General features: G+C 50.7%; 3 protein-coding genes across 56 annotated transcripts in view; 1 reads left to right on the top strand and 2 right to left on the bottom strand.

The window, feature by feature from the left end:
• The window catches only part of MADD (MAP kinase activating death domain), a 36,758-nt gene extending 31,714 nt beyond the window's left edge, over positions 1–5,044 (bottom strand). For 49 of the 50 annotated variants that reach the window (XM_019743552.3, XM_019743566.3, XM_074336323.2 and 46 more), the window contains exons 1-3: positions 4,906–5,043; positions 1,383–1,542; positions 204–800 (exon numbers count right to left, since the gene is read on the bottom strand). In XM_019743552.3, coding sequence (XP_019599111.2) covers positions 204–800; positions 1,383–1,444 — 659 coding nt within the window. In that variant the 5' untranslated portion in view covers positions 1,445–1,542; positions 4,906–5,043. Of the gene's footprint in view, positions 1–203; positions 801–1,382; positions 1,543–4,905 lie in introns of all 50 variants that reach the window. The other variant, XM_074336353.2, reaches the window with a different exon arrangement.
• A 1,242-nt stretch (positions 5,045–6,286) lies between these two features.
• NR1H3 (nuclear receptor subfamily 1 group H member 3) lies at positions 6,287–14,113 on the bottom strand. 5 transcript variants are annotated; one of them, XM_019743578.3, is made up of 11 exons: positions 14,024–14,061; positions 13,603–13,720; positions 12,624–12,703; positions 11,924–12,112; positions 10,999–11,265; positions 10,553–10,761; positions 10,270–10,449; positions 9,991–10,090; positions 7,081–7,194; positions 6,765–6,859; positions 6,287–6,579 (listed from the first exon to the last, which is right to left on the bottom strand). In XM_019743578.3, exons 3-11 carry the CDS (start codon positions 12,664–12,666, stop codon positions 6,433–6,435), a joined length of 1,344 nt encoding a protein of 447 aa, XP_019599137.2. In that variant the 5' UTR covers positions 12,667–12,703; positions 13,603–13,720; positions 14,024–14,061; the 3' UTR covers positions 6,287–6,432. The 5 variants fall into 5 exon arrangements, with proteins under 5 accessions (XP_019599137.2, XP_074192464.1, XP_088645695.1 ...); XM_074336363.2 differs by lacking the exon at positions 10,999–11,265 and having other exon boundaries at positions 14,024–14,111; XM_088789569.1 differs by lacking the exon at positions 14,024–14,061 and having other exon boundaries at positions 13,603–13,822.
• A 5,180-nt stretch (positions 14,114–19,293) lies between these two features.
• On the top strand, positions 19,294–26,974 carry ACP2 (acid phosphatase 2, lysosomal). Its single transcript, XM_019743590.3, has 11 exons — positions 19,294–19,483; positions 20,047–20,142; positions 20,460–20,546; positions 21,590–21,742; positions 21,848–21,946; positions 22,023–22,112; positions 22,578–22,710; positions 23,495–23,577; positions 23,694–23,800; positions 23,923–24,098; positions 26,043–26,974. Exons 1-11 carry the CDS (start codon positions 19,370–19,372, stop codon positions 26,174–26,176), a joined length of 1,272 nt encoding a protein of 423 aa, XP_019599149.1. The 5' UTR covers positions 19,294–19,369; the 3' UTR covers positions 26,177–26,974.
• Positions 26,975–26,981: the final 7 nt, after the last annotated feature.

Genomic DNA, 26,981 nt, shown 5'->3' with positions numbered 1-26,981 from the left:
CAGCACTTGTCCTGCTCACCATGAAACACCAAATTCCTCAACAGCACGCCAAACACAATTACGGTAGGAGGTCTACTTCAGCAGCGGTCCTCTGCTTAAGGACTAACACACTACGCGAAGGACCTCAGACTTTACAGGAAATTGCCTTTGCCCCTCATCTCTGACACGCTCCCCCTTCTCTGAGCATCCGTGGCAAACCGTACCTTTGTATGCCTCGAGGGAGGCCCAGCTTCTTGCCCAGCAGTCGCTCACTACAGCAGTCCACCAGACGTTTGAGGGTGTACAGACACTCCCGGAAGGTGGAGAAGAAGGGGTAGTGGCTGAGCACGCACAGGGATGTCAGAGTACTGTTGCGGGAACGGCTCCCCGCCTTGGCCCGGCGCTTTCCACGAGGAGACTGGTTCACATCAGGGGTGGAGTCGGTGCTGGGGGGCTGCAGGGACGAGCCACTCTCCGAGCTCTCGGTGCCAACCTCTTCTGAGGCACAGCTGGCCCGGGCTCCGTCCTTCCCCCGGGGCCCTGCCCCAGCTTCCCCCTTTTCCTTAGGCATTCGCTTCTGAAAGGAGCGGTAGAAGTTAACACAGATGCCATAACGCGTGACTCCAGTGTCCTTGTCAGTGAGGGTGAAGACGAAAGAGGTGTCATCTCGCAGGCTCATGCGCCGTTGCCGCACACTCAGACAGCCCTCGGGCTGGCAGAAAAACACTACATCTGGGGGCAGGGGAAACTCGGCATGATCCTCTAGTGGGTATCGCCGGAGCAGCTCAGGAGTCTGGGCCACACTGTCACTGCTCGGGTGCCTGAGGGACAGAAAAGACAAAGTCAGCAGCCTGAAGGGGTACGTACGATGCTCTTACCACAGTCAACAAAGAAAGCTCCAAGTGCTATTTTGGATAAAGTGCCCTAACTGCAAGCCTGTGGAAAAACGTGGGTGGTCGGCTAAAGGAGACCTGCGCTGTCATGGAAACACCTGAAATGAGAGAAAAACTAGGACAATAAAATGATCACTAACACCTGAAGGGAATTAGTGCCTTTCAAGGTGTATCAGCTAATGAATGACCGAAAGAGCATACATATGTTGATAGGAAAGGAGCACAATGTACTTTTCCTTTTTACAAAACAAGGTAGTTGGGACATGTGGAGTATATTTCTTACGATGACAAAGATGCCAATTAAGTGCAGACTTGTGTTCTGTCTGTCCTTCCAGGCCACTACTCTCAATCGACCTGACTGTGTCGTGGTCGCTGCTGGCATCAATGTTCCCATCAGAGTAAAATAACAGGGGAGGAATGAGATACGCAAATCAACATGGGAAGGGGAATAACTGCACAATGTGTGGCTATCCCAGATGACAAGACAAAAATCAGTCCCTGCTTGGTTACCTGGCGCCTACGATCACCAGATAGTCAAGTAACCGAGGACAGAACTTCTTCTTTTGCACCATGGTTCCAATTCATCAGTTCATCTCAGAGAAACTTCAAGGCACCAAGCAAGGAGTCAGCGTTCCCAGCAGGAATTCTGATACGATCTGAAAATCCAAGTCTAATAGGAAAAAAGTACAGATAAGATCCATCACTGTGCCTGAGGGACTCAGCGCTCTCAGCTTCATCCCAGCCAGAGGTATAGTTCAAAAGGTCTTCCATTTTAGTACAGAAGATAAGAGAACCTGACACTTTTCCCAGCCTCGAGTTCGGTCTAGGCTTATGAGCTTGCAGAGTCAAATGTCAAGAAGCAGGATAAATAATGGCGCACCTCCCCACCCCTACAAACCAGTTCCTTCCCAGCCTTGCCCTGGGGCTGTTTCTGAAAAAAATAAGTCCAGTTAGTCTAATCTGGACCCAATCATTAAGGTAACAAAAATTAAGTCACTTCCAGGACCGCCCCAGGGTGGATCAGGATCAAACCAGACTCTCTAATCAGCACGAATCTCACTTCTTGCTCTAGATGGAAACCTAATTATTCTCTGCTTCCAATAGTCCGCATTCAGCTTGATGTGAAACTACCATATAGACTGTATAGTTAATTGCACTCAGACAATGACAAAAGCTGGCTACTCTACCCTGTGCAATCTCAAATGAAGACTATCTATGCCCCACTTGCTTTATCTAAACCATTTTTCTTCCGTTTGCTTCAAGCAAGAAAGGGGCCCAGCAGCTCCTGCTACTAGCTCTGCCCTTGGTGCTGAATCATAGTCTTTCTTCCCTATTTTGGTCCCAGGATCGAAATCAGGAATACAATACATACAGATGAGGCCTTGTCCTTCTGTATCTTATAAAGATTAGGAATTAAATGTACAAATAACAAGATTTCTCCCTTGCAAGGACAGGGAGAGGTGCTCAAGAGGAATTTCTAAACATAGTGCAAAAATTAGGAAAAGCTTACATGGTCTGAACTATAATTTATTTCCTATTGGGGCTCCATACACTTCTATAATAAAATGTTTCACTCCACTACAAGGCTATTTTCAGGGCTTCCAGAATTCTACTACCGTGCTCTACACATGGCCACACTAAGACCTTGCTCACTACACACACCGAGAGAATCCCATTACGTTACACAAACATTCACACACCACTCCCTTCTTTGCTGCTTCGCGTACTCCCATACACACAGACATACACACTTCCTGTATGCTTAAGGTCCTATTTGATTCAGATAATGAGTAGTTCTATCTTTTTTCTCCCCTAGTTAATAATAAAAAAGACCTATTTGCAACACCTCTCAAAGCCTCAAAATACTGCTCCCTCCTTTCTCTTGCTCCCAGTAGAGGACCTGCAGGTAATAGGATTCAGTTTAATCACCATAGCAACTCTGGCTCCCAGTACTATTTATAGCAGTGCCACAGCCCCTCCCCTGCTTGGTGACCGCACAGTGCTAGCAGCTGCTACTCCAGAGTCCCAGGGCCCCGTAACAATTCACTCTCCTGGAATATGGAAGACACCTCTTCCACTGACAGCACCTGTGAATTATGTTCTCTTCTCCCCATCTGTCTTTAGCTAGCACTTCGTCCTAATTCTGGAGTTTGACTGTGGTATCTCCTTTCCACACAACCAAAACAAGCTCACAAGCATGCCATCTACTCATTTCTAGGCATCACTGCCACCCAGAAAGTCCTTTGGTTCTCTCCACTGCTATGGAGCCATGAGCATACTTCAGAAGGTGGTACACTGTTACAGAGCTGAACTCAGTTCCTCACAAGCAGAAGAAGAAGGGAAGGGAAGCAGAAAAATGAGTTGGGAGATGGGTAAAAGCATAATTTGTTCTATAAAGCATTGTGTGGAACATACCAAGGGTGAGAGCCAAAGTACAGAAAGTCCTCACTTAACGTCGTCAATGGGTTCTTCAACTTTATGTGAAACGATGTGTAACGAAAACAATTTTACTATTGGTTAATTGACACGAACAAGAGTTAAAAGTTCCTACAGCATCTCATCAACTTTATAACTACACGACGTTGAACAAAACAAGGTTATTGAAGCACCTGCCGTGTCTTAAAATAAAACAGAATTTACAAGACCAGAGCTCAAGGCTAAGCCTTGAAAACTATAATTACATTGAAAACCAGGAGCCCTTTCCTGTCAAAATCTCAATGACCACACCTGAAGCATCTTCTACTAATACATTAGGCCCATCAGGCCTCTCTCCAGCCCCTCTCCACTGAAAATCATTTGCTAAAACTCAAGTCATTATCATGCTTTCTGGTGCTCATCTCCCTCCAGAGCCACAATGAGCCTGAGACCTTGTGACTATTCTAGCTACTAGCAATGGGATAGATTATTAGCCACAACTCCTCTCTCATCAACAGTCACTGCCTTTGGTTATTCGGGCTGCACAAATAACCAAGGTTTTCTTCCTCCTCCCTCCTCACAAATCCTCTAACACCACCTATAAGTCACACTCCGTCTTCATATCCATCCAAGCGTAGACTCTGCCTCCTGTCTCAACCATATTTACTAATGCGGAGCCCCTGGTTCCTAGCGCCTATATTCCAAAGGCATGAAGCTCAAGATGCACACCTATCTGCTTAACTCCTATATCACCGTCCACTCCATTCAGACGCAGATTTAGAACCCAAAGGCCTTTAAGTTATCGATGTCTTTTCAGCCCACAAATGGTCACGTTAACCAACCCTTTGGATTCGTCCCTCGTTTTGGGCAGGATGTCACAGTAAAACCACAGGAACCTGAGAGCGATATGACATCTATGCTGACGGGAGCACAAGAGGAGGCTCTCCTCCCCCTCCCCAGGCAGTGACCTTGCAAGTACATCAGCACAGAATGGTCCAGAGTGGGGGAGCACGAAAGCGATGAGGCAGGTAATAGGCAGAGTTGGGGGAGAGGCGAGGACAGGAAAAGGAGGAAGAATTTAAAGATGCACGACGATGGGGAGGGAAGCGGTTGCAAGAAAGATTACATGGTGTCTCCACTCTTTAACAAGACAATTTTGCAACACCAAATTAATTTTTTTTTTTTTTAAGAACCAAACGTGGTTCTCCAAACCCTAACCAGAAAGAAGGCGCATAGGCGCGCGCGCGGTGCTAATCCGGGGTCGGCCCCCAGGCTGGACAGCTCTGCCCGCCCCCTCACCTGCTGGACAGTTCTTCTCCGCCCCGGAACCAGTGCCGCCGCCAGTCCGGCAAAAATCGAGCCCAGCAGCCTCTAGCTGAGCCTAGGCCCGCAGCCTGCATCCCCTCGGCGGCTCCGGGTGCCCCCACTTCTAGCCCCGCCCCTTCTCTACGGACCCCCCAACTCGCGCTCGAGACCGCACGCACCCTCACGCTCCTTTTAAGGCCTCCTTAGAGACCCTTTCCCCCTAGAACTCTGTTTTCTGTCAGAGCCCGTTTCCTTCTAGGAGCCCCGATGCCAAATACCCTTCAAGGGTTCCCAGTGGCCCGGACCCTCCTACCTCCCGAGCCTCAGGGGACCCGCCAGACCCGGCCGGACGTCCCCCGGCAGCGGAACGTCGGTCGCTCCCCGGCACGGGAACCGCTCCGAGCGCGCGCCAGTTCCGTGTCTGCACCGGGTGGGCGCGTACCACTCGGACCCGGTGATGGAGGGGAGTCTGAGGGGGGCCGGGGGCCGTACCATTCACCCCCGGGGGGGAACAGGGCGGCACCAAGCCGAGCGCTGAAGGGTGGAGCCGACCTCCGGAGAAAGGCGGCTACGCACACACCTACCTATACGTGCGGGGGTGGGAACGCGAGGGTAGCGCAGGGCCAACCCGGAGCCAGTGTGTACCAAGGGGAGGGCCCAAAGGAATGCCTTTTGTTTAGGTTGCGCAAATTTTAATTCGACATGGAAATAACGCCCATTGCAATGAAATGTGGATTAATTGGGAAGAGCTTCTCAAGGTAAACTGCCCCTGAGATTTTTTGACCGTTCCCTCCATATCTCACCTTTCTCTCCCTGCGCACGGCTGGGCTGGAAAGCCAGCTGCCCTAGCGCTGGAGCCTACCAATTCAGGAACAGCGTGGGGAATTGAGGCCGGAAGGCGCGGCATCACCTACACAGGGTGTGCTCCAAGGAAAGGGGCCGTGAGCGGCGCCGCGGTGCCCACTGGGAAATGGAGTCCAGTCCTGAGAGTCCCAACCCAAGACTGGACAGCCTGTCCCTGACCTCAGGGGACTTTTCTTCCTGTCCCACAGGGCCTGGAGGCCCAGAGGAGGGATTGTTGTGCCCTCTTTTTCAGATGCCAACGGAAAAAACAAGGCATTATACATGCGTGCACATGAACACAGGTACATGGCTGAGGTGCTAGTTCTGAAAGTTCAACACCTCCTCCCCCACAGAAAGACAACATGATCCCCCCTGGATCATGAAAGGGGAAGGGATATCGGAACTTAAGCATTTCATTTACTCTCATGGCGCAATAGGGCTAGTAAAAGGGGGTCCCCAAGGCTGTCTGGCTGGCACTTGTGACTTGTCTCCCTCCTCTGAGTCTGAGGACCATCCTACGAGACAGTCTTCCCTCTATTGCCGTACCCACCCCTCAATCTAGAAATTGTATCTCATTCTGTATTCATTCTGGTCTTCCTGTACAAACACTGCCAGACTTATCAGTGAGGCAGCAGGGAGGCATTTATGGCCAAGCCGCAGAGTGACAGTGGAGAATTTCTCTTGGGGCCCTGTGGGGAAAACAGGAAGTGGTGGAGGCAGGATGGGCAGGGCCCTGGAGAACCTTGTGCAAAGTGGACACCAGGTTCATCCAATTGGTCGGGTCAGTACAGTGTTCAAACGGAGTACAGCTTTGACAGGACTCCCACTGCCCAGCAGTCACAAAACTCCCAACCCTTTGACTCTCCTTTAATGGCACGTGAGGATATCCATTGCCCAGCTCCCAGGAACATTTGCCCTTCTCAGTCTGTTACACCTCTGGGAGGCAACCACAGGGCCTCAGCCAGCCCCGAACACAGAGGATAAGCGTGAAGGAAGGTCATTCGTGCACATCCCAGATCTCAGAGAGCAGTGGGGGAAGCTTTTTGTCCTGCAGGCGCAGTGCAAACACTTGCTCTGAGTGGACGCTGCTCAGTGTTCGGAGGCTCACCAGCTTCATTAGCATCCGTGGGAACATCAGCCGGTCCTGGGGGAAGGAGAGGGACAAGTACAGCCTTTGTCTCCAGGGAAGGGGGCAAGGGTAGAAGAGTCATGGGAGAGGCAGAGAATTGGTGGCACGATATAATCAGAGGTGGATTCCTGAAGGGAAAGTAGGTGTGTTAGTGAATGAGCCTGTGGAGAGGAGGGAAAGGGCATCGAGGGGAGACTCACATGGGGGTGGTGAATGGAGACATAAGCATGCAGGGCCTCCACATATGTGTGTTGCAGTCTCTCTACCTGGAGCTGGTCCTGCACGTTGGGTCGGTCTATAGGTCACAAATGGAGTTGAGGAGCAGGTTTGGCCAGGGTCAGTTCCATATCCCAAGTCAAACCAAAACACAGGGACGTGCCCCACCCAACCTCTCCTGTCCCAAAATAACACAGCAGGGGCCTCCACCTCTACGATGCCTGATGCCTGCCCTGTGGGGCCTTCAGCCCTGTTAGTTCAAGTCTCTTGCTCATTTTCCCTCTTGCCCCTCGTCCGCACCTGCAGAAAAGATGCTGATGGCAATGAGCAAAGCAAACTCGGCATCATTGAGTTGCAGCTCATTCATGGCTCTGGAGAACTCAAAGATGGGGTTGATGAACTCCACTTGCAGTCCTGGGGAAGAAGAAGGGAGGATGGGCATGTGGCACAAGCGACAGGAACTTCCTGCTCTCCTCCAATCGCATAACTTAGAGAACTACTAGGAACTCAATAAGAAGTCTCCAGGGCTCCGCTCTGTAACCTTGGGCAACTTTCTTGATCTCTCCAAGCTTCGACTGTGAGATAGGAATCAAATCTGAACTCATAAAACTATGGTGATGGTTAAATGATAAAGCATGAGGAGCACTTAGCACTTTGCCCGGCACATAGGAGGTGCTGAATTAAATGATAATTCTATTATTATTAAAATTCTTGAAGGCCCCACATTACTACCGTGTTTCCCCGAAAATAAGACCTACCTGGATAATCAGCTCTAATGCGTCTTTTGGGGCAAAAATTAATATAAGACCCGGTCTTATTTTACTATAATATAAGACCCAGTCTTATCTAATATAATATAAGACCGGGTCTTACATTAATTTTTGCTCCAAAAGACACATTAGAGCTGATTGTCCAGCTAGGGCTTATTTTCGGGGAAACACGGTGTTAGGTTGGTGCAAAAGTAATTGCGGCTAAAAGGTTAAAAATAATTGCAAAACCACAATTACTTTTGCACCAACCTAATAGAAATAGAAGCCACTCACTTTTGTTTATAAAGAAGACTTTTTCGCTGGCAATTGGCCTTACTTATTTGAATACTAGACATACATTTCATGTTTCACATCCTGGGGGAACTTAGCAATGTGGTTGAGGGTGTGGACTCTGGTGCCAGACTGCCTGAGTTTGAGTCCTGGCTTTATGATTTGCCACCTTGGGTAAGTTATTTAACCTCTTTGGGCATCGGTTTCCCATGTGTAGAATGGAGATACTAGCACGTCCTCCATAATGGGTCCTTAGAATAATGTGTGACACATATGGTAAGTACTATATAAGCATTTGCTAAATACATAATAAATTTTATAAAGTAGAACCAGTCTTCTGGCTGAGGAGACTGAAGTTCAGCAAATGTCAACCTAAAGTCACGACATCTAAAGAACACTTCTATACACACTTGCAAAATCTCCCCACCCCACACCCCCACCGAGGCTTTCTCAGATTTCTTTTAGCAACCATCTGCTAACGCTTCCATTGGAGGCTTCTTGATTAGTCACTTTCTGTACTTTCACACTGACATTTATCAAGTGTGTGTCAATCCGTTTAATGGACAAGCCCCATTTTATACAGTATTTGTTGGTGAGGTATTGAGCCTAGAATTGCGCTGACTAGCCCGTTTGTACAGAGAAGACAAGGGGGTCTAGAGCTGGATTATGCATCCTGCAAGGGTCTGCTACTGCTCACAGCCTGAACACCTCCAAGGCCATCAGTCCACATCACTAATCATGTAGAGGGGGAAGGAGACCCGGCAAAAGAGGGCCCCTGTTCCTTTTCCCCAAGACCTCACTGACAAAATGACAAATGAAAGGCAAACATGATATCGAAACTACTTACACAAATGAATCTATAAATAGGTACAGATTCAGACAGCACAAGTCCGCAAATGCTGAAGGAACACACAGGCATGACAACTGGGAAGGGTTCAGAGAGCGGGATGTTATGAAGGAGGAGACCGTGATTAAGAAGGACCGGGATGATGTCCACTTGGGGAAAGGTGGTTTGGTAGAGAAAGGGGACAGGTGTAGGCTGGAAAAAGTCATTAAGTTGCCCCTATTAGGTGCCTACACATTCAGGCAGCACACAGAAGGCAAGAGGTGCCAACACAGCCCCCTATCCCCTATATAGTCAAGGGAGGCCTTTCTAGAAAGCTTACTGGGTAGGCTGTGTTGGGACAACAAGAGGCACAGGAGCTGGCCTGAGTCACCAGACACCAGAGAAGACTTTCTGAGCTCTGCCCCGGAGATCAGGACCTCCCAAGCCCAAGAGGGAGTCGCCACATCAGCCATCGTGCACAGACCCACCCACTCAGTCGTCAGACTGCTTGGTCCCCTGCTGAGTGTCCATTCCTGTTCCTCCAGAATACCCTCAGCCTTCCATCCCTTCCCATCTCTGCTCCCATAACACAGACATTACCAGCAACTGGATACGAGGAAAACCAACACTGCTTACTTAGCCAGCCAGCAAGCAAGTATCAGACAGAGAGCAGCAATGGGAATGAATTCTTGGAGAAAATACTCCAGGTACAGGATGGGGATAGAAGCATCCACTCTTATCCCAAAGCCACCTGATCTGGGTATGTTTGCCTGTGTTTCAGCTCCAGTTCCATGGCTCATCAGAAAGAGCAGTTGAAAAAGGGTAGGGGGAAATTAGTCCACATGATCCTTAAAGAGCAGATCTGAGAAAGATCTGCTCATTACTGACTCCTAAAAGTCTTGATCTAGTTGATTTCAAGCTTTTTTTCTAGCTGTAAAATCTTTTCTTGAAGCAAATCATTATGCAGAAGCATGATGTATAATGCAGATTTAAATGGAGCTTCCTGTTTGGTTAAAGTAAGGATGAGGGACATTCCTCTCCCTCCTTGTTTCTCCTCTAAGGTGACACTTCTACAGTGCCACCTGTGTTCCCTCGGGTTCCTTGGAGCACAGTTTGAGAAACACTGGCCTAATAGAACAGAGGACAGGAGTCTATTTGGGGCAGTTGAGAGAGGCCTGTCAACATTCTGACTTTTTGTCTTAGAAAAACAAGTGACACTTTCCCTTTATAGCCACCCAAATCTTGGCCCTGTGGCCCCAGTGTCACTATGCCCCCCCCCCCCCCCCCCCCGCACAAAAAGTGTCTGTCCATCCAGCCCAGTCCCTTTGTGATCTCAGTTCTCACCTGCTTTGGCAAAGTCTTCCCGGTTATAACTGAAATCCTTGAGGAAGGTGATACTCTCACTCCCAGGGTTGTACCTCCGAGACGTCTCCAGAAGCATCACCTGAACAAGTACAGGACCTCAAACAGGGACATGGCGGGCTGGTCTCGGCACCTTCAAGGGAAGGTCGAGCCCCTCCTCCCTACTTCCCAGTGGATCTGGCTTCCCGACTGGCTGCTGGCCCCTCCCACATACAGTCCTGCTCTGGCTCCCCTCACCCCTCCGTCCCGCCCGCCAGCCACCTCGATGGCAGAGGTCTTCAGCAGGGCAATCTGGTCCTCCCGGCTGAGCTGCAGGAAGCCGGGCAGCTGTTTGGCAAAGTCAACGATCTCCTGCACAGAGACTATGGCCAGCTCGGTGAAGTGGGCAAAGCGCTGCTGACGGGCCTCCCGGCTCTGGGGATCTGGGGCCATGGGCCAAGGCTACCCGTAGGGCAAGGAGGGAAAAACAACCACTCTGAGTCAGGTGCCAAGAAGCCAGCTGGCACGCCAGGCACGGCCACCTCTCCCCCAGTCCCTGAGGTACCGTGACTCGAAGCCGGTCAGAAAAGGAGCGTCTGTTACACTGTTGCTGGGCAGCCACCAGCTTCTCAATCATGCCCAGTTGCTCCGGGCTGAGCTGGGGCAGGACTTGGGGAGGTGAGGATGCCTTTGGGGGCATGGATGTGGCCTGAGCCTGTTCCTCCTCTTGCCGCTTCAGTTTCTTCAGGCGGATCTGTTCTTCTGACAGGACACCTACGGACGGAGCCAGACATGAGGAGGGAAGGAAAGGGGGAGAAGGGAAGCAAGGATGGGCCAGAGGGGTAGTTTGAGGCTCCAGAAAAGCAGAGATCGTTGGGTAAAGGCAGAGATTTAAACCCGTATTTAAGGACCGTGCAGTAGGCTCAGCTGCCTGTCTGCCCTCACACCCTGGCACCTGCTGTCCCCTCTTTCCCATCGGCCTCTCCCCCACTCCTGTTAACAGGTACTTACACTCCTCCCGCATGCCAGCCTGGCGGCATTTGCGAAGGCGACACTCCTGGCACTTGCGACGCATATAGGTGTCCATGGGGCAGTGGCCCCCGCTGTGGCAGATGTAGCGTGCGCCTTTGATGACACTGCGGCGGAAGAATCCCTTGCAGCCCTCACAGCTCAGCACGTTGTAGTGGAAGCCAGAGGCCTTGTCCCCACACACACTGCACAGCTCATTGCCCAGCATTTTGGGGGCTGGCCCCTTTTTCCGCTTTTGTGGACGGAGCTCTGGATACAGGGAAGTGCCTTAATGTTCTTCTCCAATGAACAAGCTCGCTGCCCAGTCGTCATTGCCCTGAGCATTCCGTGACCTTCACGCCCTTTTAGTAAGCTGTCTAATCTATTATAAGAAAGTAGCTCTCATATGTCCAGTGCTATTTAGTTATGTCCCATGTACTCTCTGAGCCTTTTATATGCATTGATCCTGACAACAACCATAAGTAAGAGATAGGTACTACCGTGTTTCCCCGAAAATAAGACCTAGCCGGACAATCAGGTCTAATGCGTCTTTTGGAGCAAAAATTAATATAAGACCCAGTCTTATTTTACTGTTATATAAGACTGGGTCTTATAATATAATGTAATAATATAATATAATATAATACCGGGACTTATATTGATTTTTGCTCCAAAAGACGCATTAGAGCTGATTGTCCGGCTAGGACTCATTTTCGAGGAAACATGGTTTTATTATTTCCATTTTAGGAATAAGGAAAATGAGGCTCAAAAAGGCTTAAGGTAGAGACAAAATCCACACTCAGATCACTCAGGTCTGCTTGACACCAAAGCCTGGGGACCTAACCATGATCTTATAAGGTACAGAGCCCTAAGGTACCCCTCCCAGATCCAGGGAGCCCCTACCGCCTCCACACCCAGCATTCCTCACCTGTGGTCTCTGAAAGGGCCTCCATGCCAGGGAGCAGGGCTGTGGGCTCTCCTGCCTTTAGCCCCATCCCCAAAGTGCCCCCAGCTGACTGAGCCATGCTGGCTTCTTCCCTGCGGGTGCAGTTGCTGCCTCCCAGGGCCTGGCTGCTTGCATCTTGTGTGTCTGCTTCCCACAGCTCTCCTGCAGAGTCTGAGCCAGGGAAAAAGGGGCACAAGAGGGTCTCAAATCCTCCCCCTTCACTTCCCCAGCGTCCTGGCTGGGAAACGACAAACTTATTTCCACCCATAGAGGGCAGCAAAACATCAGCTCAGGCTTCGGGACCCTGGGTTTGTGTGGGCTCTAGGGCTAGTCGCTTGCAGTCCCCTGCACTTCAATACCTTAAATAAGGATGTTAACCCTTATTCCCTTGGGGGGCTGACATGCATCTATTTCAGACAGAATTGTTCAAAGCCAGAGCTGGGTAAGCACTGGACATGCCAACTCTCCCCAGCAGCAAACCTGATTGAGAAGGAACTTGGGTGCCTGCAAGGGCCAGGCATCAGAACGAGGGCAGAGATAGTCTGAGCAGAAGGAGGCAAGGATGGCTCTAGACTGCTCTCTGGGGAGGGGCAGAAGGCAGGTAGTGAAGGGAACTGATTCCTGTGGGAGGAGAGGAGCTGGGACCTGGCTCAGGGGAGAGGGCTGGAGTGAAGCAGCTTACCAGGAGAAACGTCAGGCACAGGGGCCTCCAGCCACAAGGACATCTCTTCCTGGAGCCCTGTACATTACCAAGGAACTGTCCTGCAGGAACAACCCAGGTTATACTCTTCCAGAACTGGGCTCCTTCTTTATCAGTACTAACATATCAGCAAACATTGACTCAAGATATATATGATATACGAGTGTGTATATATATATGTGTGTGTATATATATATATATGTTTGTGTATATATACATATATACATACATATATACACACGTGTATATACATATATATATATATACACACGTGTATATACATATATATATATATATATATATCTCAGCCTGTGCTAAGGCTTTACATGCCTTACTCACAGTATCCCTATGAGGTCAGGTCTATTCTGATGCCCATTTTACAGATGAGGAAACTGAAGTTCAAAGAGATTCAGTAAATTGCCTATGGCCACGCTGTTAGGTAGTGTGACCAAGACTCTAGCTCTAGTCTCTCTGGCTCCACAATCTGACCTCTCAGCTACCATGCCACCTTTTCTTCCCAGGGCCCATCTCCAAACCGTCAGGGAATGTTTAAGCCATCTGCCCTGGTTCTGTCCCAACCCCTTCCCCCTCACTCCAGCACTCGGGACAGCCGAAGTTGGGCAGGACCAGGACACAGGATGGAGGTTCACTCCACCCAGTGAAACATGCTGCCTGTTAGACAACCTCACTGCTGCCACTTCCCAGGATCCCAGCACAAACCTGTTGCCTTCAAGAGTTGCCCCAATTCATATAGGACTTCCTCCCTCACAGCCCCTCAGGAGTTAATCAGGGACCTAAATAGAATGCTATTGCTGCCCAAGCTTCCATCACCATCATCACCCCTCAGAGACCCCTTTCTAAGACCCATACAACCCTCCCTCCCACGCCCCCCTCCTCCCCACACACCAGATACACACACACACACACAGAACCCCCGGCCAGTGCTGAGGAGCAGACCCACCGAATGCCCGGGCCACCAGACTTCCTGGCTGGGACAATCTCTGGAGCCCCCTTTCTGAGAGAGGAGGAAGGTGCAGTCCCTTGTCCAGAGGTCTTAGCGGGCAGCTCAGGAGCCGGAGCTGAGCAAGAGAGGGGCCCGGAGCCCCGGGGAAGTAATATGGGGAAAGGCTGAGGGGAGGGACTGCCAAGGGGTCGGGCCACTGCTCCTTCCTGCCAGGCAGCACGGAGCCAGAGCCGACTGACGGGAGCCCTGGCCTCCTCACCCCCGCCCGCCCACGGGGCAGCTTCCCCACCACGCTGACTCCTCCCCAGCCAGCCACCCCCTCAGCCCAGCGCCACCCTGGCCCCCCTACCCCCAACCACGACAGTGGCATTTCCCTGCAGACTGGCCAGTTCCATGTCTCTCCCCTTCCTCTCCTCACCCCAGCTGCTCTTAGCTGCTCTTACAGAAGGACTGCCTCCCAGGCACCCCCACCCCAATCCCAGCAGCCTCCAGAGTTGGCGATCCCTCCCCTCCATAGACATTTCGTGGAGCAAAGGTCCCAGCACGGCCTGGAATTGCAACACGGAGCCCCAGCCTGTTTCCCAGCCTCCCTCCTCCTCCCCTGCCTCTGGGAAGGGGCCAAGAAGCTCTCCCCACCAGCCCCAGGCCTCAGCCAAGCTGGTATAACTCCAGCAGTGGAGAAAGGCAGGTGCTGGGTCTTCCTGGGAGTCCCTGAATGTGGGTGCCCTGTGAGGACCACTGACATGGGAGGAGGCCGGGACAGAGAGGAGCAATGACAGGCCTGGGATAGGGGTGGAGGTAGAGATGGCAAGTGACCCAGGTTCCAGCCCAGGATGGACCTAGAAGGTATGCAAGTTCCGTCATCTGGGGAACAGCTCCATCTGAAGTGATGGCAGCCTCTGTCCAGCAACTACTGAGATGATAGACTTAGCCTCCCTGTCCTATTGCCTGGAACGTGAGCTCCATCCCTGAGGGTAGGCACCATGTTTTATTGACTTTATGTCCCATGTAGTCCATGGGTCAGGGCCTGGCATAGAGTAGGCAACAGAGTAGGTACTGTGTTCCTGCTTGTTAAATGAGTAAGTACACAAGAAAAATAATATGACCCTCTTCTAGCCTATACTTGATGCTCCAGTCAATTTCATCTCAGCATGTTGATTTGGGGCTCTGGGCTCAGGTTTTGGGTTCAAATCCTGACCTTGCCTTTGTCTTTTATTAGCTGTGTGATCTTAGTTAAGTGTTCAATAAATGGTAGCAGTTACTACATTTCCAATCCTTTCAGCTATGGGACTTCCCATCACCTTGAATCTGTGCATTGTTAACCTGCCAGTGCTTATTTCCATATACAAACCCCTCACTACCTCTTTGGTTCTTAGAGCAGCCCCAGGAGAGAGGGTACACAACACAAGCTCCATCTTAGAGAGAATACTAAGCTTGTGGGAGGGGCTTCCCGAAGGCCACACACAGTGGCCAGGCTGGGCTCAGAACCCAGATGTCCTCACTCCAGTCCCTGTGCTCTTTCTCCTGTGTCAGAGTCTAGGATACTCTTGTCTGGTTGCCTCTCGGGTCTGCTGGACCAGTGAAGCGCTGAAAAGGAGGAAACCAGGGCTGGGGGGCTGCAGTGGGAGAGGCAGAGCGCTCTGGGGATGCTTCAGTCCAGATGTGGGAAGCGAGGAGCTGAGGTTACTGCTGACTGTTCACCCCATGCCCCACTCCCAGCTTCCTGCTCACAGACTCTTCCTGTTTTGCTGTGAACTCCAGTTCCCATGGGCCCCACATTAAAGCATAGGACAGGGGCCAGGGCAGGCAGCCAGAGTGACTGAAACAGAAATGAATAGGGTACCAGGGAAGAGGACAGAGGGAACAGGGAAGGAGTGGACAGGGGGTGTGGGGAGCAGGATGGGAGAAGGACAGGGAAAGCAGAAATAGAACAGGAGCTTGGTGAAAGATGGGAGGAAGCACAGGGTGGGGCAGGGGGAACAGGCGGGGTTTGGGGAGCAGAGACTTGAGAAAACAGCAGGCTGGGTGGTGTTGCAAAATCTGCCCATGTACTCACTTTCCCACTTCAGAAAAGCCCCTCTGACACCCCCCATCTCAAAGTTCTGCCTCCAGCTTTTGTTCTTGTTCCCTCTCATCACAAGGTCATCCCCTCACAAGGCTCCCACCCTCCTCTGGGCATCTCTGAGTCATGAGCACAAGGCTCCCCAGTCCTCTTTCGTGTGTTCCTTCTCGGAGTTTCAACAGGCCCAGCTGTCCTGGGAAATTAGAAACCAGGGACTCCAGCTTCTGGGAAACTGGAACTGTTCTGTCCCAGCACTTGATCCAGCTCCCTCCTCGGCCTTTCCCCATTCCCAGCAGCTCCAGCATCGGAACAGTCAGAGATGTCACTGAAACACCTGCTTACAAGGAACTCGGGATGGGACATTGGTCTGGGGCCTGATGACTTATCTTCTGGGAGTTGGCAAAAGCCTTTCTCATCCATTTCTGATCCTCAAGTCTCTAGTCTCCCCACAACGCAGGACCCCATCTGGAGCCTTCCAACCCCAGCTAGAGCCATTTGCTGAGTAAGCAGGTCTGGGTGCCATCTCCCCCAAGCCAGGGCATCAGCCTCAGCCTCGTCTCAAGTAGAGGAGGAGGAAACATAACTAGTGTTATACTGCCAGAGCTACCCCTTCAGGTTACAGGGGTTCAGGAGCCAACCCCCCACCCACCCAAAAAGGGAAGGGGGAGAAAAATGGGGGGAGACCAAAACCTGTTGACAATATCTCCACAGAGTTTCCAGAGACCAACTACTGGACTTCTCCCCCGAGGCAGGGCAAGTAGTCAGGTGATTGGCCGCTGGAACCACACGTCCCATTTTGCCAGCCCCACCCCCAGGGCACAGTCCCATAGCAGATGTTAGGTGCAAACCCTCCATGTCCTGTGGCACCTTTCCTATGTTTCCTTGGCTCCTAGTGGAGGCAGTATGCCTGGGAACACTTCAGCGGTCTTCCAAGTCCCATTTGACCCCTAGAACCTCTGAAAGTTTCTCATTGCAGCCAAGGGAACCATGACGCAAAAATAGGAGCACTCACAAGCCCACGGTTGTATGCACTACTGGATAACTCTCCTGCAAGGACTGAAATTCCCATGAAGCGGGCCACAAAGTATGGTTTGCCGTGATGGTCAGGGGCAACTGCTTCTTGCTCCCTCCCTCACCATTCTGGAAAGGTGCAGAGTGTGGGAGCATCTTGCAGGCCCCTCAAATGACTTCTGCTCAAATTCCCAATCACAAGATAGGGAACCACCCAGGAATCCCTGCTTCCAAGACCAATGAGCTCAGAGATGATATAGAAGACAGAAATGAAAGAAGAAAAGTAACACTTACTTACGCCCTACTACATGTATATATAGCCTAGGAGATGCCTGTAGTTATTAGCAAGGAGGCAAATATCAAATTTGGATACAGGTATGGCTGACTCAAAAGCTCAAATTCAAACAAAAAGAAACACCTCTTTACTCCATTACATAAAACTATCTCACCAGATGGGAAAAATGGTTAACTCTCTGGGATTTAGGTTCACTTCTGCCAATTAAGGGTAGAGCAGTTGTTCCCAAACCTGGCCTCACTTTCAGAGATTCTGATTTATTTGGTCTGGGGTAGGCCCATGTATCCATCTATCTACCTATCTACATGTCTATTGTTATTAATATTTTGCATCTGTAATTGGGAACCAAGGTGTGGGGACCACAGAATCTAGTAAAAATATGCAGAAACTGGGTGTCCAAAAACCAGGGCTCAGCTCTTGGCTCTACCATGTACTTGTGATGTGACCCTCACCCTTCACGGATTTGTTCCTCACTATAAAAACTGAAATATCTGCTCCACCAATCCTTCCTACATGCGATACTTGCAGACACAAAGGATATAGACAGAATTTAGCAAGTGCAGGGGGGGCGGGGAGCCAAAGATTAATTTGAGGGATTTCTGTTCTACTTGCCAAAATTTAGTGAGATCACAATGATCTGGCTAGTTTGCAAGTAGAATAGGGGCATATTAAAAGAAAATACTCAAAACTCCCACTAATATTCAGTGCTTTACCAATTAGTATGCCCACTCAACCCCACCAATCTGAAAAGGTGAAAAGTCTTCCTTTGTTAGAAATACCTTTATTGAAGGTATTTTGGGGACCACCGAATACAGTTTAACAATGTAGTTTGAGCAGAAATAGTCCATTATAAAGACTAGTTGACTGGGATTGGGGCCACCAATATAGTTTAGCAAAAGCAATTTGAGCAGCCTTTGAGAAATGTTCCATTATAAAGACTACTTAACTGGGAATCAGAAAGCTTGAGTTTTAATTCATTCTCCTAAACTGTGTGACCTTGGAAAAGTCACTTCCTCTCTCTAGGTTTGTTTTCTTACATGTAAAGAGGACTAGTTTAGATCAGGGATTCAAAGATGCTGACTTATGGACTATGAATGGTCTTTGCGAACCACTTGGGATTATATGTAAAATTCCACTTGTGTTTATGTGTGTGGACATTTTCCTGGAGGAGAGGGAACTAAATTTTCATCTGATTCATAAAGGAGTTTGTCACTAAATAAGGTTAAGAACTACCTGGCTACCAGGAATTCAGCTCTCATATTCTATTTACTCTGTAACAACTCCGGAAGCAAAGTTTAGATCCTGAGGTATATATAAATAGTTGAATCTTAGAGTCCGAGTGCAAGATAATGACCCTTTCTCCCATATAGTTCTGATCAGATATTTTTGTGATGATTTGAGGTGATTTGTTTCTAGTGGGCAGATTGAATTAAAGCATCCCCAAGGGCCTATAATCTGACCTCCAAGAGCTATGAGTCACTCCCAGCTCAGTCGCAAAGCTTTGAGAGCAAATTGGCTGCACCTGGACCTCAATGGTCAATGCCAAGAGGGCCTCTGATTCTGCCCCACGTACTTCCACTTGGTAAGTTTCTTCCCCTTACATCCTATACATCTCCCAACTGGTCTGGAATTACTCCCTTAGGGATTCACTACTTGGGTTTTGCAAAGTCTGAACATCCTGTGCAACCCAGCTCCTTCACGAAGAGGCATAACATGCTGATTCTAATGAACTAAAACTGAGAATGGATGGTTGGATGGGCAGAGAAAGGACTGGAAGGGGAAATGAGAGGCCTTCTGAGGCTTTGCTCTGGGCATGAACAGAAGGCTAGACTGTGACCAACCTCGAGGACACAGAAGTCCAAAGAGCTGTTTACATGCTGTGCCCTGCACCTCAAACAGGACCTCTAATGGAGAACGGAACCAGGGCCAAGGCTCAAATTCCACCCGAAGGCAGGGGTATGAAGAGGGGCGCCCGACACCGTTCCTCGCCCCAATTCTGCACCCGCTGTGGCTCTGGAGTCAGTCCCGGCAGCGCCCGTGGGGGCGCTCGCTCTCCGTTCACTGTCCAGCCCAGTGCAAGTGCCACCTTGGTACAGCGTCTCCGCGGGCTAAGGCTAATCCGAGCTCAGGGTTTTCTTTACCAAGATGAGGTCTTCAAGCTCTTTCTGCCGCGCGAGGTCGCGCTACATTCCCACGCTCATCTGCCACGGTCGGATCACGAGTTTCCTACAAGGATTCCCTCCCAGATCCCTCCTTCTTGCGCCATCACTGCCCCTCCTTTAGCAAGATGGCGGCGAGCGCACTTCCGGTGTGTGTTCCTAAGGGTGCGTCCGGGCGGCCACTGCAGGTGCCGCCCAACGGGTTCCAGCCTCTTTGCTACACAGACTATAACGGTGATGGCGTGCGGACAGTTTGGCTGGAGCCGGGCGGCTCTTCTCCACCTACTTCTTGGCCTGAACCTGATGGTGATGCCACCCACCCAAGCCCGGAGTCTGCGCTTCGTTACCTTGGTAACGACCTAGAGTCGCCCGAGCTAGGCTTGCTGGTGGAGAGAGGGACGGGTTTGTGCTGGGATTTGGGGTGTAGAGGAGGAGGAGCCGGTTTAGGAGACGACTAAACTGTGTTGGAGGCCCGGTTTCGGAATTACTGTGAAGCCCTTGGGTATTTGTGAGGCAGGGTGCAAGGAGTTTTATCTCAGGAGATAGGTCCAGTGAGTCTGCCCTAGACAGGGATATAGTCGAATGGTTAGGAGACTCACCCCTACACAAGCCTTTGGTGATCTTTTGTTCAGTGTCCCCCCCACCCCCACCCCAATTGCGTTGCTTTTACTTCTCTTTTCCTTTTCCATCTGTACCTTTGGCTTTGTCTGTGGTCTCCGGTGTCATTGCCTAGCCAAGTTAGACTCTAGAATCTGGAAGAAGTTACTGACTTCTGAGTTGGGGGTCTTTTACGGTGGGTAGAGTTAAGGTTTCCCAGAGTGAGACTTCCCTCCCCAACATGGGGCAGAAGTGTGCTCTGTATCCCCATCATGGAGACCCTTCTGACCTGTAGGCAAATGATTTTCCTTCCTCAGCTGTACCGACATGGAGACCGCTCACCAGTGAAGACATATCCCAAGGATCCCTATCAGGAAGAAGAATGGCCCCAGGGTTTTGGTCAGTTAACCAAGGTGGGTCAGAAGCCAGCCCTTCCTCAGCGTGAGCTGTAAAATGACCTCTAATGCAAGCTACAGAGCTTGGGGCCAAGCCAAACTGCCGTGTCTCACATGGGTGCTGACTTTGATCACATTTCTTAAGCTTACTTTCCTCTGTGCCCAAGACAGTATCACCCACAGTTGGCCACTTAATAAATGACTTCTGGGATCAGATTAGCCCACTCCTACTTCCAGCCAGGGGTAAACTTGGAAAGCAACCGTGCATAAGCCCTGTGGGACTTGCAAACCATCCCTTTCTTCTGGACCCTCTTAACCCTTGCGTTTGCCCCTAGGAGGGGATGCTACAGCACTGGGAGCTGGGTCAGGCTCTGCGGCAGCGCTACCGTGACTTTCTCAACACCTCTTACCACCGGCAAGAGGTAAGGCTGGGAGCTCAAGAGGCAAGGAGAATGGGATCTGCTGTCCTCACCCTATGTCCTCAGGGAGCCTAAGGGTGAGGCTGGGTACTCTGGCTTCCCTCCATGCATTTTTGGTTACAACTATAGGACAAAACATCCGAGGGCAGTCTAGAACAAAACCCTAGAGGCTGAGTTGCTCCTGGTTGGCTGGAAAGAGGCAAAACTTCTCAAGCATCCAAGCTCAGACTTAAGGAAGGGTCTGGAATAACTCAGGATTTCCATCAAAGACACTTACTGAGTTTCTACTATGAGCCAAGCACTATGCTAGCATTTTGCATATGATGGTACACCACACAGATAAAATCTCTGTCTTTGTGGAGCTTAGCATGTAGTAAGGGTGACATGATAAACCACACGGAGCCAAGAGATAAAGGTAGCGGGGAAGACGTACATAGAGAGGACATGTCAGGGAAGATTGGCAAGTGGGTTGACTCCTTGAGGCCCTCCTCACCCCAAGGATGGGATAGCTGTTCCTCTGGTTACCACTCTCAGCCACAGCTGTCTCAAGAGTCTCCAGACTCATTATTCCCTTGAGGGCCAGCTCTATCCTTGCCCTTCCCTACAGCTTCCTCCTCCCTTTTTCACAAGCAATTATCTGTTCCTTATCTTATTTCCTCTCCCTGGTCTCTAAGCCAGTTTATAAAAGGGGATGTGAATGGAGATAGTTTCTGCCCTCAAGGATCCTGGCCTAGGTAGGGAGACAGGCATTATAAAACCAGTCAGACAGACAAACCCAAGAGCCTTACTGACTAAGCACTTTGGACTGGGAGGGGCATTTGAACTGGAGCCATTCCCATAAGAGCCATTCCCAGTGGTGACAGCTAACTCTCAGTTGAGTGTTTGGGCCTTTGCTGGAAAAAGCCCAGAGAGGGTACAAGAGCCGGATGCATGTCAGGATTACAATTTGCTGGGTAGTCATCAAGAAGAGGTTTTTCCCCTAGGGCCCACTGAGGGGCCGAAGCTCCTGACCCCCACAGGTGAGACTCATGTTGTCATCTCTGCAGGTTTATGTGCGAAGTACAGACTTTGACCGTACTCTCATGAGTGCTGAGGCCAACCTGGCTGGACTCTTCCCTCCCAGTGCGATGCAGCGTTTCAACCCAAACATCTCTTGGCAGCCTATCCCCGTCCATACTGTGCCTGTCGCTGAGGACAGGGTAAGACTGGCCAGACCTTTCCGGAAAGCAGAGGGACAGCGTTGGCCATGGGCCTGCGGATCACTGACCCCTTCTCTGCCTCTACTTCCCCCTTTTGGTCTGTAGCTGCTGAAGTTTCCGTTGGGCCCATGTCCCCGTTATGAGCAGCTGCAGAACGATACCAGGCGGACACCCGAGTATCAGAATGAGAGTATTGAGAATGCAGTGAGTGGGGCTGAAGGGGAGGGTCATCACACTCCTTTCCCCCAGGGCAGGACTGAGCCCGATCCATTTTTCATAGCAATTTCTGGATATGGTGGCCAATGAGACAGGGCTTACGGACTTGACATTGGAGACCGTCTGGAATGTTTATGACACACTCTTCTGTGAGGTAAGCCACTGAGGGTCCCCATTGTGACCGCTCTTCTCTCACGCAGCAGGCCCAGGTGACCAGGACAAGTAGAACACAATGCCTGGCCACCATTCCCACTGGGGAGTTCCAGGCAAGCAGCCTGCTTCTTGTGAAACAAGGGAAGTTCCTTCACGGGTGAAAAAGAACTCTAAAGTGGGAAATAGTTTATTAATTGTCAGCAGTTCCTGCCCTTCACCCAGAGCCCTGGTGGTGTCTGACTCCATTCTGCTGAGTCATGTGTTCTGTGCCTGAGCCTCCTTTCCTATGCCCTGCGGTCTGAACACTGTCTGCCATGTCTCCTGGTTCCAGCCCCTCTGCCTCAGCTCTCCTCTCCTCTCCCTCCCCTCACACACACACAGGCACCTTCTCACTGGGGAAGAGAGATGCCCCGGGAGAGGCTCTGGCCTAGGCCAGGGGAGCTAACCTGCACACTGCGATATGCAGAAAACACACGGGCTGGTCCTGCCGCCCTGGGCCTCACCCCGAACCATGCAGCGTCTGAGCCGGCTAAAGGATTTCAGCTTCCGCTTCCTCTTCGGAATCTACGAGCAGGCAGAGAAGGCCCGGCTTCAGGGGGGTGAGTGACGAGAGCAGCATGTCACTCCCCTCCTCAGGACTCTTAAGTGTTAAAAATCTGCTATTGGGGGCTTCTCATACATTTACTTCTCCACCTGAAATAGCCTCTGCTCTTTCAAAACCAAATCCCCCCACTCATCACGTTAGTCATCAAAGTCGCCCCAATCCTCCAAATGCTGAGCACGTTTGTTTCTGAATGACCAGTCAGGTGTGCATACTTCTTTTCTGCCATTCGTGTTCTTAAGTTTCACCCATATCAGAAGACCTTCCCCCCTCAAATGAAGACCTACCTCAAGAGAACCACTGGGGGCCACTTTGAAAGAAGGCCAAGAGTAATACCCATGCCAGTGTCCTGACCGAGCACCCAAGGGAGTGCTGGCTGTCAAACCTTTCTGACAGCTCAGTGGTTTTCAGGGCCTGATATGGCAGAGTTCCCCTGGCCTGCCTGGAGCCGCCCCCTTGTGTGTTCTGAAGGAATTTTAAGTTTCTACTTTTCCAAATTGGAGGAATTCCTCAAACATAGGCAGGGCCTCGTAGCTCATTTATAAATGGGCAGGTTACTACATCCATATTGAAGTATAGACACTGTTTTATCTTGCTTCCCTCTGTCCATGTGAAAGTTGTTAGAGTGCGGGGCATGCTGCATAGTTCTATGTGGTTCCCATGTGCCGGGGGTTCTCTGTGCTGGTGAGCAGACCCAGGACGAGCAGAGCGAGGGCCACAGACAGGTCTGATCGGAAGACAGTGGCGGCTGTAGCCAGACACTGGGGACTTTTCTCCTTCAGGAGTCCTGCTGGCTCAGATACGGAAGAACCTGACTCTGATGGCTACCTCCTCCCAACTCCCTAAGCTGCTGGTTTACTCTGCGGTAAGCTCCCATGGTCCCCAGCGTGCTAAAGTCAGTCAGGGAGCTGGATTTCTTCTCTATTTAGTGCCTCGGGGGTGTGAGGAGCAGTGCTGATGGGGAGATCCTCTCCCTTCCAGCACGACACCACCCTGGTTGCTCTGCAAATGGCGTTGTATGTCTACAATGGTGAACAAGCCCCCTACGCCTCCTGCCATATATTTGAACTGTACCAGGAAGATAGTGGGTGAGTGGGGCTACCAGTCTGTCCTCTGGAGGGGCACTTGCATGGTGGCTGTGGGCAGCAGCCCAAGGACTCCATTACAGGCCTGGTGAGCAGCTTCCATCTTGTCTCCTGTCAACTCTCAGGAATTTCTCAGTGGAGATGTACTTTCGGAATGAGAGTAACAAGGCCCCCTGGCCGCTGAGCCTGCCTGGCTGCCCTCACCGCTGCCCACTGCAGGACTTCCTTCGCCTCACAGAGCCTGTCGTGCCCAAGGATTGGCAGCAGGAATGCCAGCTGGCAAGTGGTCCTGCAGACACAGGTGAGGTGCTGCCCGCCTCTGTGCTAGTCATGTTCCAGAACAACTTGAAATTCATACCTACACGTCTCAAGAACTGTCACATTTCCGGCCACCTTATTGCATCTCCCTAGATCAGGGGTGTCCAAACTTTTTTCAGCGTTTTTCACCAAGGGCCATATGCGGTAAAATACACAAACAGCCAGGCCACTCACTCGAGGTGAAGTACATATTGCCTCACCTGGTTTATGTAAGTAAACTAAATATATTTTTGGAATTTGCTGTGAGCCAATTAACAATGGATCATGGGCTGCAGTTGCCCCGCGGGCAGCAGTTTGGACACGCCTGCCCTAGACAGTACACTTCCCTACCCTGAAACCATTTTTCACCTCCTCCCTACTCCTCACACTCAGGTGATGCCCTCACGTCTTATATCATTGAGAAAATAAAAACCAGCAGGAGAGAAATGTCCCATACTCCCACCACTAGATCTTCCAGCTTATGGCTGGTACAAGCTGCTACTTAAGGCCAATCTCTCCACTTTGGGCCCCTCTTTTCTCACCTCCACAAGAATCCCTGATATCTCAATATTTCCTCTCTTGCATCAGTCTCATCTCAAAAGCCCAACAGAAACCTCTCAGACCCCCATCTTCCTCCAGCTACCACTCTGTTTCTGTTCCCTGTTAGGCACAATCCTTCAACGAGTTACCTAGACTCTGGTTTCGCTTCCTCACTGCCCAATCTCTCAGACTCACATTAGACAGTCTTTATGTCACCTTCTATTCCATTGAAGCCACTTTTGTCAAGGACCAATGACTTCCTCTTACGAAGCCAGTGACCAATTCTTAGTCAGCTTCTCATACCTCTCAGCGGCATGACGTAAAATAGGTCACTTCTTCCTTGAACACTTTCTTGGTTTCTCTGATTTTTCTTCTAACTGACAGGCAGCTTCCTTACTGGCTTCTCCTTCCCACTAAACAGTGGCTGGCCCAGGGCTCATCCTGGCTTTCTGTGCCTGAGACCAGCCTCTTGGTTTTCTATACCATCTCCATACTAAGTTCTGTCTGCTTATGACTCGCAGGTTCATGCCGTCTTCTCTGAGCTAGACTAACATATCCAGCCAGCTGCTGACTTGAGGTCTCTACATGGATGTGACATCTCGACATTCATATCTGAAACCAAACGCTCTACCCCTCCAAATCTCTTCCTCCCGGCTTCCCCATCTTAGTAAATGCCACATTAGTCAGCTAGTTGCATAGTTTAATCCTAGAAGTGATCGATCTTGAATTCCCCTTTCTTAGACTCCCCCCAACCAATCCAATGGCAGATCCCATTATCTCAACCTTTAAAATACATGCTCTTGCTCCCTCGTTCACTGTACTGTCTCTTGCCTGATAAGCTTCTTAATGTTCTTTCTGATCCTCTTGTCCTTACCAGTTTCTCAGCACAGCAGAGAGACTGTCTCAAAAACGTAAATCAGTTCACATCACTACCCTTCTCAGAACCTTCCAGTGGCTTCCCATCACATTTGAAATAAAACCCAAGTCTTTACCATGGCCTTCCAGGCCCGCTTGGCCTGGTCCTCTGCTCTCATCTCCTACTCGCCCTCACTTAGTTTGCTCTAGCGATACTTTCACGATGATCCCAGGGCGTGCCAAGCTATTCCCATATCAGGGCCTTTTGCACTTACTTCCTGTCCACTCCCCACTCCCAGCCCGGCCACAGGATACTCTCCTCTCAGATCTTTGTAAGTCTCACTAATTGACTCCAGGTCTTTGTTCACATTATGCCTTCCGTGTCCTACCTCTCCATCCCTTTCCCCTTATTTTGCTTTGCTTTATGGCATTTGTCACTAACTGTGGACATCCCCACTGTAAGAACAGCACCTGGCACTCAAATATTGGTAAGCACTGAAATATTTGTTGAATGGACGCTGACATGCCCTTTTTCCCCCGTCTCTGTGCCCAGAGGTGATCGTGGCCTTGGCTGTGTGTGGCTCCATCCTCTTCCTTCTTATAGTGCTGCTGCTCACCGTCCTCTTCCGGATGCAGGCCCAGCCTCCTGGCTACCGCCACGTTGCAGACGGAGAGGATCACGCCTGACAACCACTCAGCCCCCTTCCCTCTGCCTCCTAGGGGAGGTGGGCTTGGCCCTTACTCCCGACTGTTGCTGCTCCCCAGCCCATGGACAGGAGACCCTGGGTTGGACCTCCCTCTGATGATCCCAACTGAGATGAATACTTGGGGCTCTGCTTGGCCCATGGCACCTGTCACTCAGCATTCACGTGCCTGATGTTTGCCAAGTACTGTGTTGGACACTGGCTATCTCCAAACAGGATTTGCCTCCTCCATTCTCCCTAAGGACCTGAAATGTAGGCATGTATTCACTTGGGACCTCGGAAAAAAGAAACTGAAGGAGTTGGTGCTTGGTCTGCCTTGGGCCCTCGTCTCCCGCATTAAGCCCTGCTCTCTCTCTTCCAGCCCGGAGTCTTTGGCAAATGGCTCCCAGGATACAGTTTTGCCTCTCAGTGCTTATTTTAGTGGGAAAATTTGCACAGTATTGGGGGTACGAACATTGGCCACCAAGGAACTGGATCACCCAACAGCCAGCCAGTCAAGTTTTCCTTTGTGTAGCTAAAGTCATCAGAGTCAGACGTGATGTCCTGGGCGCCTTGCTCACCCCTGCAGCCTCAGCACGGAAGGGTGTTTGTACTTGGGGGCGGGGAGGGGGAGAGTCGGAGAAAAGTGAACTGTGGTACCGTCATGAAATTACTATCCCCCTCAGCTGGGCTGGAGTCTCCAGGGGTGTGAGGTAAATGCAGGTTGTGAGCTGGACTGTTGTTGACTGTGGCCCAGAACAGGGCTGAGGCAGCTTTAAAAAATGAAAGTTTTAGACTCTTATGCTGTT

The sequence above is a fragment of the Rhinolophus sinicus genome, chromosome 14, assembly GCF_057876585.1.
Source record: "Rhinolophus sinicus isolate RSI-liver-muscle chromosome 14, RSI-T2T, whole genome shotgun sequence".
In the NCBI taxonomy this organism is placed as follows: domain Eukaryota; kingdom Metazoa; phylum Chordata; class Mammalia; order Chiroptera; family Rhinolophidae; genus Rhinolophus; species Rhinolophus sinicus.
The sequence above is the reverse complement of the archived record's forward strand: the minus strand, read 5'-3'. Positions and strand labels throughout refer to the sequence as shown.

What these genes read in the sequence shown, in the direction of transcription:
- NR1H3 (XM_019743578.3), bottom strand. Translation starts at nt 12,666, where the DNA reads ATGTCCTTGTGGCTGGAGGCCCCTGTGCCTGACGTTTCTCCTG. An exon ending in GGCTGGCATGCGGGAGGAGT is followed by an intron (nt 10,762 to 10,998) that starts GTAAGTACCTGT and finishes CTCCGTCCGTAG; the next exon opens with GTGTCCTGTCAGAAGAACAG. An exon ending in CTGACCGGCTTCGAGTCACG is followed by an intron (nt 10,450 to 10,552) that starts GTACCTCAGGGA and finishes CCCTACGGGTAG; the next exon opens with CCTTGGCCCATGGCCCCAGA.
- ACP2 (XM_019743590.3), top strand. Translation starts at nt 19,370, where the DNA reads ATGGCGTGCGGACAGTTTGGCTGGAGCCGGGCGGCTCTTCTCCACCTA. An exon ending in GTCTGCGCTTCGTTACCTTG is followed by an intron (nt 19,484 to 20,046) that starts GTAACGACCTAG and finishes TTCCTTCCTCAG; the next exon opens with CTGTACCGACATGGAGACCG. An exon ending in TGCCTGTCGCTGAGGACAGG is followed by an intron (nt 21,743 to 21,847) that starts GTAAGACTGGCC and finishes TTTGGTCTGTAG; the next exon opens with CTGCTGAAGTTTCCGTTGGG.